The following is a 13,169-nucleotide window of genomic DNA, read 5'->3' on the forward strand; positions in this document are numbered from 1 at the left end:
AGAGGGCTGTCGTTAAATCTTAAATTACTCCTTATAAATTACTCATCTTACTTGTATCTCATGGACTGCGTAAACTTAGTGGAACTTGCTTCTTAGGAAACAAATATATAGGACTATGCTGTTAGTTACTCCTTATTGTCAGTTTCCTATCATGATGTGAGAGTTTTTCTGATTGTCCATCCTTTATGTTCTTATGTAGCTAAATAGAAGTATTTACTAAATAAAAGAGAAAATGAAAAATAATGGAGCCAAAGTTGTAAGAAGGAAGTTTTTAAATAATGAGGAAAGACCTTTGAGGAACACACTTTACTCTGTAATGAACATAGCTGAATCTCTGGAGTAGGACAGTGTAGGATAATATAGAACTATCATCGTCTGCCACATTAATGGTTTTGACTATTGTGGATTTGATCATCACGTATTTGATTTAAAATATTAATTCTAGTATTCTCTTAATCATCCAGTGTAACTCTGTGGTCAATTTCCTCTAGTCATGCTGGAGGACCTAGAGTTTTCTAGAGAGAACACCTCTCTAGGAATCTCTAGGTCTTCCAACGTGATTCTGTCATCAACTTCCAGTGGAAGGTGATCCTAGAATTGTGCTGGGAGATCTAGATATTCTTAGAAAGGTTTTATCTCAAGTAAAACATCTCCATTTAGAGTTTTTCATTTTCACATGGGGTCTAACTTCAACGAATATGGAGGGCTGACTATATTTGAATTCCATCTCCATAACATTTCCTAAAACATCTGAAGAAAACTTTTAAAATGCTAAAAGTTTGTTTATATGGGATTTAAAGTTTTATCTTTGCTATATTGCTTGTTATTAAGTTTTAAAGTCAGGTCATTTATATATTGTTTGATGTGATCTGCTTTGTTGTGGTTTGTTTGTATACTTCTCCTGGCTGGCATTGAATATTTGCCATATATGTTGGAAACTGCCCTGAGTCCCTCCAGGGAGATAGGGTAGTCTAAAAAAAAAGGTTTTATTATTTATTTATTATTATTACTAAAAGGCCTCTAGCATGGAATCAGATATAGACAATCATCACTTCATTTGTTGTTTTTTAAGTGTCTTCTGTGGAAGAATTTCCTCTCATCTGATGTGTAGTCACTTTTTATCAGTCCTTTCACACTACTCAGTTATAGTGCTATGATTCCACTTTAATGGGTACCAATATATCTTGTGGTGAGACATTAGATATATTCTCTAGCTGAGAATTCTAAATTCTTCATCCTGAGATGAAAATCTCAGGATTTATAGGATGTTGCCATAGATTTTAAAGTGGAATCATAGTGCCATACCTGTATATTACACAATGGCTCTGTATCATTGGTAGTTCTTTACAATGTTATTCTTTATATATTCGCATAGGTTTTTTGTGAATCAATAAATGTATGTTTTGGATGTAGTGTCATATTTAGGTTCTATCCACCAATATTTGGCCCCATATAATCCAGATTATCAAAGCAGATAATCAATATTATCTGCTTTGAACTGGATTATACGAGTCTACACTGCCATATAATCCAGATCAAAGCAGATAATCTAGATTTATATGGCAGTATAGAAGGGGCCTTTGTCTACCAGCAAAAAGGCACAGCTAGTGAAAAATACTCCTGGTTCCAACACCAGAGTGCTGGGGAATCATTTGGAGCCAATTGGGATGGTGTGTGGTGAGAAAAATCCCATGACATGAGTGGAAGTTCATTACACAATGTTGGACTACAACCTGCAGAAACAGTGAATTGCCTTAAAATTGTGCATTTTCTGTGATATGATCTTCCATAGTCTACAGTCTGCTGAGTTGGATGTGTGAAGTTAGCTGGCAATACAGTAGAGTCTCACTTATCCAACATAAACGGGCCGGCAAAACGTTGGATAAACGAATATGTTGGATAATAAGGAGGGATTAATTTATGTATTTATTAGCAGCATTTATATCCCTCGCTTCTCACCCCAAAGGGGACTCAGGGTGGCTCACAAGTTGTATATACATCTATATATATAAAAGGATAAAGTTGCGGGCGCAGTGACTATAACAACAAAACTAAACATCCCAGAAATACGAAACTTGGCAACACAATGCAAAAGGCTTGCCTCCAGGTTACAACAACACAACCACACCACAAAACCACAATCCAGACCCACAAAACTCACAACAACGCATCATGCGATAACAACACAACTAAACGCCCCAGAAATACAAAATTTGGCAACACAATGCAAAAGCCTTGCCTCCCAGTTATAACAACACAACCACACCACAAAACCACACAGGACCCATAAAACTCACAACAACGCATCGTGACTATAACAACACAACTAAACGCCCCAGAAATACAAAACTTCGCTACACAATGCAAAAGCCTTCCTTCCAGGTTGTAACAACACAACCACACCACAAAACCACAATCCAGACCCATAAAACTCACAACAATGCATCGTGACTATAACAACACAACTAAACGCCCCAGAAATACGAAACTTGGCACACAACTAAACGCCCCAGAAATATAAAACTTGACAACACAACGCAAAAGCCTTGCCTCCCGGTTGTAACAACACAACCACACCACAAAACCACAATCCAGACCCACAAAACTCACAACAATGCATCGTGACTATAACAACACAACTAAACGCCCCAGAAATACGAAACTTGGCACACAACTAAATGCCCCAGAAATACAAAACTTGACTACACAACACAAAAGCCTTTTCTCCTGGTTGTAACAACACAACTACACCACAAAACCACAATCCGGACCCACAAAACTCACAACAATGCATCGTGACTATAACACAACTAAACGCCCCAGAAATACAAAATTTGACAACGCAAAAGCCTTGCCTCCCAGTTGTAAGAACACAACCACAACACAAAACCACAATCCGGACCCACAAAACTCACAACAGTGCATCGTGACTATAACAAGACAACTAAACGCCCCAGAAATACAAAACTTGGCACACAACTAAACGCCCCAGAAATACAAAACTTGGCAACACAACACAAAAGCCTTGCCTCTCAGTTGTAACAACACAACCACACCACAAAACCACAATCCGGACCCACAAAACTCACAACAACGCATTGTGACTATAACAAATACAACATTTGACAACACAACTCATCCACCTCCCCAATCCCTACATTCACACTTGGCCTCCAAAAAAACAATTACAATAATAACAATGACAACAACAACAACAATAAGAATCAACACCATCACAGGCAAGAAACAGCCAGGCACTGAGGCTGAGAGGCCAGTCAGTGCTACACTGGGCCTCCAAAAAACAATACAGTAGCATCTAACTTATCCAACCTTCATGGCCACAACAACTACAACAATAATAAACACCTACACAGGCAAAAAAAAAAAAAAGACTATTGTACCACAATAAAAATATAAACCGCACTCAGCAGAATCAGACATTACAACTAACAACAAACCAAAGACAACAGGGATCTCAAGCAATTATCAATCAACACAAAAATTGAAGAAGGTAACAGACTTCAAATACTACTACTAATGTGAGTATAAAGAAGGGTGGAGGTCACAGCATAAATACAACCTAATGTAGACTGAACAACACCACCAGACTAAGCCACAGCAACGCGTGGCCGGGCACAGCTAGTATAATATATTATATTATTAGAACAGCACAATATAAGCATTATATATTACTATATTGTACTGTACCACTATATTGCAATATTATTAGTAATATTACATGTGATATAAATATACAATTATAATAATTTATTATATTGTATTACATTATATTATTATCAATATTATATGTAAATACAATATATTATAATATTAGTATAGTATAATAGAGTATTATATATTATTATATTGTTAAGCACCAAAACATCATGTCTTACAACAAATTTGACAGAAAAGCAGTTCAATACACAGTAACGTTATATAGTAATTACTGTGTTTACGAATTTAGCACCAAAACATCACAATGTATTGAAAAGATTGACTACAAAAACATTGACTACTAAAAGGCAGACTACGTTGGATAATCCAGAACATTGGATAAGCAGAAGTTGGATAAGTGAGACTCTACTGTATATTGGATAACCATGCATTTGTCATTCATGACTGGGCCAGTTCAAGATGAGCTTCAAGCGCCCCTGCCATTAATGGTACCATACTGTGAACACGCCTGCTCCCAAATGTCATTAAACCCAATAAATATGTCTGATTTGGACTGTGTACATCCACTGTAAATCTCAGCAATATCCCACTGTATGAAGGAGCAATATGAACAGTTTTTTAAAATAACACTGCCTGCTGTCTTTGTTTTTGAGAGAGATGTTATTACAATTTCTTGTGGAGATTATTAAGTGTTTGTGATATACAATTCTCCATGTTCAGTTTGTTTAGGATATCATAAGAAGCGAGTGCCAAGAGACTCTTTCTGGTACATTTCATAAAACAATGTAGGCATTTTCTTCTTGGTACAACATTTGTTGTATACAGTGATAAGTTTTCTAAAGACTTACATTTCTGTTTCTTAAACCATGGCTGTGAATGCAATGGCATGTTCTCTAACTGTGTAACAAACTACAGTTTTATAGCAGGAAGAGAATGAAATTGGAATCTCTGCCTTTACAGTTGGACATGTCATATTAATTATTTATGTATATAATTTTAAAAAATTATATCCCAGAAATTACATCTCAAATACAACTTCATTGTTCTTGTTGACTAGCTTCAGGTCAACTCTTGTGGTGACCCTGTCATAGAATTTTCTTTGCAAGATTTCTTCAGAGGAAGCTTCCCTTTGCCTCCTTTGAGGTTAAGAGAGTGGGACTTGCCCAAGGCCACTTAATGAATTTCCATGACTGAGCGAGGATTTGAACTCTGATCTCCCAGAACATAGATTTCACACTCATGCCACTATGCCATGCTGGCTCTCAAATATCTACTATTGCTTTACGTTCTTAAATTTAATATTTAATTACTTTACAGTTTCTCTCCTCCTCCTATCTGAATCTCTTTCTGTTGCCCCTGATATGTATATGTCCTTACGCTTCCTGCTTACAGTATAAAATGGCCATTGCATATATACTTTCTTAATCCTTCATCTGTAGATGTTCTCCTGTCCTTTAACTCATGTAGATGTTTGCTTTCTGGTAATAGTGCCTACCATGGTGCCTTACCTGGAATACTCCTTTAAATCAAACATACTTGAAGACTACATATAAGTCTCCTTTTGCATCCACTGAAGAAGAAAGTTAGAACTTCATTTATTTTCCAAGGACTTTTATAAAGTTAACTTTAATTTTATTCTGAAGCATTCGTTATCCTCCAACCCCTCCTGCTGATTTTAATCTTGCTGTACTTTTTATTGTCTTATTTTAGGCTTTCTGAGACTTATAGGTAAGGGCAGGATTTGTGTTTTCAAATAAGTACATATAGTTAGACTCCTGTATCTCTGGATATCCTCCCTAGGATTTTGCTAGGTTCTGCAATTAAACTGTATAGTAACTCCTAGGAGTAGCACAACATAGAATCGCCTGGGCATTTTTTACACCAAAAAGTTAACCTGCCTAAAAAAACTAAGTGACAAAAATCTAAATATTTGTTTGGATAGGGGCAGTTGGGAGAGTGTTTCGTTTTTTCAAAAGTCTGGATATGAGAAATGCTGAAACCTAAAGTAATTTGTTGCAGCTATGCTGGTGACATCATCTCAAAATATCTATGTTGTAGGTGTAGCCATTGTGATTTATCATTTATTCAGTAGCACTAATGCTTCCATGCGCTTCTGATGATAGCCCAGTGAGACCGGCATGTTGGACCATTTCAGTCATCTCTGCCTTTCAGTTTTCAGACTTACTGCCTTCAGAGACTCTCTTTGCCTTTAATGGCTCTGCAGAGGAAACTCTCTGAATGGTTAAGGATTTGGGGGCAGGTTTTGGGCATAACTTCAGTTATTGGCAGTTCTGACCAGAAATTCATAAGCCTTGCATCTATCTCAGCTACCTACAGGTCCAGAACATACTCAAAAACCCCCAGTGCTGTAAGGAAATGATCCGGAGTTGTAGGAATTACCTGGCAGATAAGAATACATTGAAACGAAAACAAACTTAAGTGGATGAAAGTTTAAAATCTTTAATGTTTAGGCCTATTAATGAAGTAAAGAGTAGAGATACCACACTGGCAATGAAGGTCCGCATAGTTAAAGCAATGGTATTCCCCATAGTAACCTATGGATGCCAGAGCTGGACCATAAGGAAGGCTGCGCGAAGGAAGATAGACGTTTTTGAACTCTGGTGCTGGAGGAAAATTCTGAGAGTGCTTGGACCGCAAGAAGATCCAACCATTCCATACTTCAGGAAACAATGCCCGGCTGCTCACTGGAGGGAAGGATATTAGAGGCAAAGATGAAGTATTTTGGCCACATCATGAGAAGACAGGAAAGCTTAGAGAAGATGATAATGCTGGGGGGAAAGGAAGGAAAAAGGAAGAGGGGTCGACCAAGGGCAAGATGGATGGATTGTATCCTTGAAGTGACTGGTTTGACCTTGAAGGAGCTGGGGGTGGTGACGGCCAACAGGGAGCTCTGGCGTGGACTGGTCCATGAGGTCACGAAGAGTCGGAAGCAACTGAACAAATAAACAACAACAATGCCCATTAATTGTTATTAAAACAGCTTATGTTTCTAAGAACATTTTCCAGCTTTCTGCATGCCAGAAACTCTTTCCATGTTGACTTGTCTAACCTTCAGTTGAGGTTCTTGTTTTTGGATTACATACAAATACAGCAGCTTAGCATTAGTCCTTGAAATTCAGTGAATGTTAGTAGTTTTTGCCAGTTTTAAGTAAGTGATTAATCTTCAACTTCTCACGGGTAGTAAAATCTTCTTTTAAATGCTCAACCCCTGGATTTAATAGTATGATATAAAAAAGCAGCTATGAGTTCTAAGGAAGAAAGGACCATATAGAACTATTGGCGAGAACAAATCTAGAAATAGTTTTTTCTTGCCACTGTACATGTCTTAATTGCTACACAGTACTAAAGACTCTGGGACATTTCTCTACTTCTGCAGTTTGGAGGAGAGTGCTAATGAGAATATTCAGTTAGAAGAGAAAACAAAAAGCAGAGACCATCTTATAACTGCTGATATGGCAATAGTAGAATTGGTTCTAAGGCTTCATGTAATCTGGACAGTCTTCTCACCTCACCCAAAAAGTCAGATTTCTGCTCCACAGTAACTCATGTCTATGGATTGTATTGGCTGTGCAAATTAGTTAGGTATTTAATAGCCAGACCTTCTCCAAAGAGATTCTTTAACCTGGGAGTGGGCATCAAGAAGGCCTTCTTATGGGTCCTCACTAGACATGGCCTTCCATTTCCTAGATTCCAATGTCACTATGAACAGTGTCACTATGAACAGTGGATAAGAATGATGTGATTTCGATTGGGGTCTGTCTTTCCTGACCAGTGCCTATACTAAATGAAAAGGTTAAGAGTTGTAGCCCAGGACATCTAAAGGATTCCAGAGCATCTATATGCTATCATTCTCATATTTGCAGCTATGACAACTTGAGCACTTAATATTTGTAATATATATATGAACTTGTATAAATGGGGACATGCAACTGGGATTGCATTGATAGGGTGCCATGCACTGGTTGAACATACAGCAAGCAACAGGTCCATGTAATAGAAGCTAATTGTGTCTGGATAGCACTTTTCCATGATACTGTTAGTATGCATCAACTCTGAACCGGGAGCACAAGTGCTCTTCAAACTTGTAGATAGTTTTTTCTATCAAGCCTTGCTCTGGCATAATGTTATTTGTGCTAATTTCATTGTCTGATGATTGGAGCAAAGGACATCAGCAAATGAATTGACACAGTCCCCTGTGTCACCTTCACATGTAAAATGCCCTGAACTTTTCCTGGACTGTGAAACTTGTAAACTTTATTCTGTATAGAACAACTATAATGGAATGGGTGGCTGCTACTACAAATATATCATACATGTTTGTTCTTTGTTAAAAGGACGCTGACACACAATACAGTAATATAAAGTTTTGGTCTGTTATGCTAGATAATCAGAGAGTCGTCAAACTTTATGTGATATCTAATGAGACCAAAAAAATAGTAAGACGTATCATCTACTTCAGTCTACTTAACAAATGCTTATTACTACTATATTGTTTTGCTTTATTTTGGAATGCATATTCATGAACTTCATTTTGACAACACCTAGGCTGACACAGCAGACCTTATTTTTACTAATTCATGACTATTCAGTTAACATCAGGATTTTTCCTGAGAAATTGCGCTTTGAGGACTATTTTATCTGGAACTTGGACAAAGCAAGTTTTAAGAGTTGTAAGGATGTATGCCAGTTTGATTCATATGATTTAAATCAACAGAATCTCAGTAATCCTGGGTGATATAACAGCAGGTTATATTAAATATTATATATTTAATGTAGTTATATGCAATACAGTAAAAGAGTATTTCTTGTTCCAGCATGTTTTAATCTAGCAGAACAAAGTCAACATTTTTATTTTAATTCCAAATGCTTCTGCTAAAAAAGGAGTGGAGGGATTGTCCTTCCAGATGTTTCAAGCTACAATGCCCATGATTCCTTACTATTAGTCATATTACCTGGAGTTTATGAAAGCTGAAGTAAAAATCAATTTGAGAATCCAGACTTCCTTACTTCTTCATTCATGTTGGTTATTTTAGTTATCTTAGGACTGAAGTTTCAGTTGTTTCTGAAAGATCTAGCAATTCGAGTGAGAATTAGGTATGCTGATACAGAGTTTCATAGAAAGACAGCATATTTTTGTTGTTATTATTGTTGTTATTGTTGTTGTTATGGTAATGATTATGAGATTGCTACTAACCAGGAGGGAAGAATGCTTCGTTGTGTGCATAAATGCTTGCAACAAAAACCTGACAGCTGTTTTTCCTAACTATTTCTGTGGAACTCTTTTTAGAAGCCCTTCCTGTGAGATGATACAGATCTGCCATTTCATCAGAAACAGCTCCAAGCTTTTCCCTTTCAATGTGAGCTAGAGTAGAAACCTCAGGAGATGTATAATAATTTTGGGTTTGGCTATCCCAGGTTGACTAAATGACAACAAACGCAGCTTGTAATCACAGGATTAACAGGCACTTCTTTTTCTCTCTTTTCATTTTAGTATCTGAAAGCTCTAAATTACAAGACAAAAAAGCTGCTTCATCCAGCCGCCCTTCCTCTGCTGCTTTAGGGCTGAACACAAACAACACTGGCGCTAGACCAGGTACCTATTTGCATGCTTCCTGCTGCTCTTGCTGGCCTAGCTATGTGGCACCGCTGGCACTCGATTGGAAGCCTCCTGGCCATGAGACGACTTCTCCTGGGAGGCTATGCCCATTTCAACACCTTTTAGGCATTCAACAATTACACTTTTAATCTTATTGACATTTTAACAGTTGATGTTTTAAAACTGTAGTGAAAGGATGATGTATTTTGAAACACTAATTCTCTGAAGTTTGTGTTTTGTTGCTTTTAATTGCTATTTTAGTTGTATGTTCTGCTACTTTTTTACTTCTTTTAAATCTGTTTATTAATTTGTTTTCAGGTATGTTATCGATTACAGTGGGATAAATATATAAAGGGGTTATATGAAAACCTTAAATCAATAACTTATTTCCAGTACACACACCCTTTCAAACTGTTGTAATATTGTGTTGTCAAAGGCTTTCATGGCCAGAATCACAGGATTGTTGTGTGTTTTCCGGGCTGTATGGCCATGTTCCAGAAGCATTCTCTCCTGACGTTTTACCCACATCTATGGCAGGCATCCTCAGAGGTTACCTCACAACTTCTGAGGATGCCTGCCATAGATGTGGGCAAAACTTCAGGAGAGAATGCTTCTGGAACATGGCCATACAGCCTGGAAAACTCACAACAACCTTGTTGTAATATTCCATAAATGCTTGTGAATGCATCCACAATTTGTTGTTGAAGGCTTTCATGGCTGGAATCACTGGGTTGCTGTGAGTTTTCCACAGATATATAAACCTCCCTTGCTTAGTTTCCAATATACCTCACAAGCTCTGAGGATGCCTGCTATAGATGTGGGCGAAACGTCAGGAGAAAAGTCTTCTGGAATATACAGCCTGGAAAGCTCACAGCAAACCAGCATCTACAATTTCTTTAGGCATGTTTTCTGTCTAATTATTGATTCTGATGTAGAGCAGACAGTCTGAGACTATGTCTCTTCCCAGAGAAGTCATACCTGGATGCAGTGTTGCATACCTGGACTACTGAAGTGCATTGTATGTGTAAATTGTAAATTGTTTGAAAACTTCAGTAGGTCCAAAATGCTGCATGTAGGTCACCAAATTTGAAGAGCACTGGAATGGAGCAGGCAGGTCAGAGATAGAAAGGAAGAGAGATAACAGCAAACAATCTCATAGTTGTTTCTAAGTAAATAAAACTCATTGTCCTTCTATTACATCCACTGTGAATATCAAGATTGTGCCCAAGTAACTGTGTATTGCATAGTACAGAAATGTAGTGATGGAATCGCTGAACACCACAATACCCATATGGTATTAATGAATGCTTAGCACATAGCAACACATGACTGTGATGGTGTGGTCCTTGATATTCTCTTCAGCAGCTACACTATTTAAACAACTCAAAAGCAAAAGTCACACAGCTGATCAACTTGTTACTCTATATGTGTGTGCTTGTGTGTTTGAGAGAGGGGGGATGTATATATACAGAGGCACTTAGGTCTCCCCATGTCAAAATTGAGTTCTACCATTGAAAACTAATTTCAGGACTTTGCTTGAAAAAGGCCTGACTGAAACTAAATTCTGTATATGTTCAGTTGGGGCATATGCCAGCTTTGTTTTGCTTACTTCATAGGTTCCAGACCAGCATAGATTTTCTGCTCAGATTCATTGAAAGTATTAGCCTTGCTTTCTGTCCAGTTACATAATGCCTAAACAGCACTTTTCACTTCCTTCTTTTATAACACTTGGCAGGGACAGTGCCAAATAAATCTGAAAAGAGTTATATTTTCTCAGACAAACTCGATGTACCCAATGTCAGTTTTTACAATTGCATCAGTGCCATTCGTTCTGCTGCTCAGATTTGGAAGACCTTCAATAGAAAAGGCAGTTCATTCAAAATGGGGAGAATCAAAGGCAGCCCACATCCCATGCAACTCTGTTTTTGTGCCTGATAGTAGATCTTAAATTTTATATGATTTGTGGCAATACTTCAGTTCATACCTATAACCCATTTTGGCACCTAAGCATTTTGTAATGTTAATAACTCTTACTTTGCATCTTCTTAAAGCAAAAAAAAATAAGAATAAAAATTTGTAACAAGTTACTTCTGATTCCTTTTTTGAGTAATGAAGAGGCATGCGGGTTACTTTACTGCTGTCATGTGATGAGAGTTGATTGCACTGCTTTTTGCAGTATAATTGTAAGCTTTTCTTTTTGTTCCTTTTATTACTGCTTTTATCAGGTAAGTCCCACTAACTTCAGGAAGATTCCCTCATAAATGTGTATAGGGTTGCAGCCTTAGTTCCTAGCTTCTAGATGGGGGGAGAGAGATCTGTTGCCTTTGGCTGTTTTGTGAATACTCAAAATGACTCTTGCTAACCTCAGACTGAGTGCAGGAGGTAAAGCAATTAACTCTTTTTCACACACAAAAAGAAACAAAATCATGGTACTTTTATATAAAGAAGAGAGGGAGTGGTAGGGGGAAAGAGGAGTGTAGTGGCATCCTCTTCCTTTGTTTTATCCCTCATCCTTTTTAGGCTACAAGAAACTAACAGGCCTACTTCTTTGCAGAAAGACAATTCCTGGTGTTTGAGTTGACCCTCAACTTACATTGGTTCTACTTCCATGTATTTGTTTATTCTTCATTGGTCTCTAAGCCTACCCCTTTCCCCACGTCTTAAAGGATGACAGTACTGTTCCATAAATCTCCAGGAGTGTCCTCCTCCTTCTCTCAAGGAGAAGGAACTCAGTCGTGGACTACATGCACCTTGTCTGTTGGGTCCCATTGATGGGAAAGGAGACTAAGAGGAGAGGGAGGGTAGGGTGTCCCTACCGATGGTCTGGATCTGCCATGGCTGCTGCAAAAATCTCCTTGAGTGTTGTCTTCCTTCTCTTTGAAAAAGGAGGATGACACTTCAGGAGATTTCTGAAGCAGTGTCATCATTCTAGGAGGCATGGGGGAAATCTTGGTGACAATTGGTGCAGGCAATTGAGCTGTTCTAAACGCAGCCTGGGAGCAAGGTGAAGATTTTTGCAGACACAGAATCTCAATCTGTGGGGATCCTAATTTGCTAGCCCTCACAAAAGTTGAGGGTGTACTCTATTATAAAAGCAGTATTTTATATATATTATTTCTAAATTAAAAATACTTCTATGTATAATTCATGCATATTCTGTAGATACTATTAGCCCATTCTGTTCCAATCCTCTCTTAGCCATGGAAAGCCATTGGGTTGTCTGTCTCACAACTTCAGAGAAAGTCAAAATCAAATCTCTTTTGAACAAATCTTGCAGAGATAACCCAGTGATATCCTTATCTTAGAAATGACCTGAACAGCAACTCTCACCACCCCTGCATTGTAGGAGTTGTAGTCATCTAGAACACACATGTCACATTCAAGGCTCATGAGCTGGATTCAGCCTGCAATGTCATTTTATGTGGCCTGTGAAGCTTTCAATTCCAGAGCAACATGATTACATTATACAGTCTTACAATTACAAATGGTCCTTTGAAGGCAACCATAAGGCTGATGTGCCCTTTAGTGAAAATGAGTTTTGACATCCCTGATCCAGAGGGTACTTTCTTGAGTACCGCCATGGCTGTGAGGAAGCAATACAGCTGCTTCTTCCCATTGCTCATCCTCCTCTTCTTTTTCTTTTTCATTAACATTAGCATTAAATATTCCCCACTGTGGGACTTTGGACAGGTCCTAGCTACAGTATATCTGAAGACACACAAAGGCCAATGTTAAAATAGAATTAAACTGTTCACAGTTTTAAAACAATTTTAAACATCATTTTAAAAAGGATCAAAAGCAGTTAGGTGCAGTTTGTAATTCAACAGTTTTCAAGGTTCGTTTTCTCTCTACATATTATCTAGGTCAGGCATGG

General features: G+C 37.9%; 1 protein-coding gene across 8 annotated transcripts in view; it reads left to right on the plus strand.

The window, feature by feature from the left end:
* The window catches only part of map7 (microtubule associated protein 7), a 116,832-nt gene that overhangs the window by 57,434 nt on the left and 46,229 nt on the right, over nucleotides 1-13,169 (plus strand). For 7 of the 8 annotated variants that reach the window (XM_062968976.1, XM_062968977.1, XM_003223306.4 and 4 more), the window contains exon 2: nucleotides 9,191-9,292. The exons of the other annotated variant lie outside the window; for it this stretch is intronic. In XM_062968976.1, the coding sequence (XP_062825046.1) occupies nucleotides 9,191-9,292 (102 nt within the window). The remainder of the gene's footprint in view (nucleotides 1-9,190; nucleotides 9,293-13,169) is intronic. 8 annotated transcript variants of the gene reach the window in all.

The sequence above is a fragment of the Anolis carolinensis genome, chromosome 1 (assembly GCF_035594765.1).
Source record: "Anolis carolinensis isolate JA03-04 chromosome 1, rAnoCar3.1.pri, whole genome shotgun sequence".
Classification (NCBI taxonomy): Eukaryota; Metazoa; Chordata; class Lepidosauria; order Squamata; family Dactyloidae; genus Anolis; species Anolis carolinensis.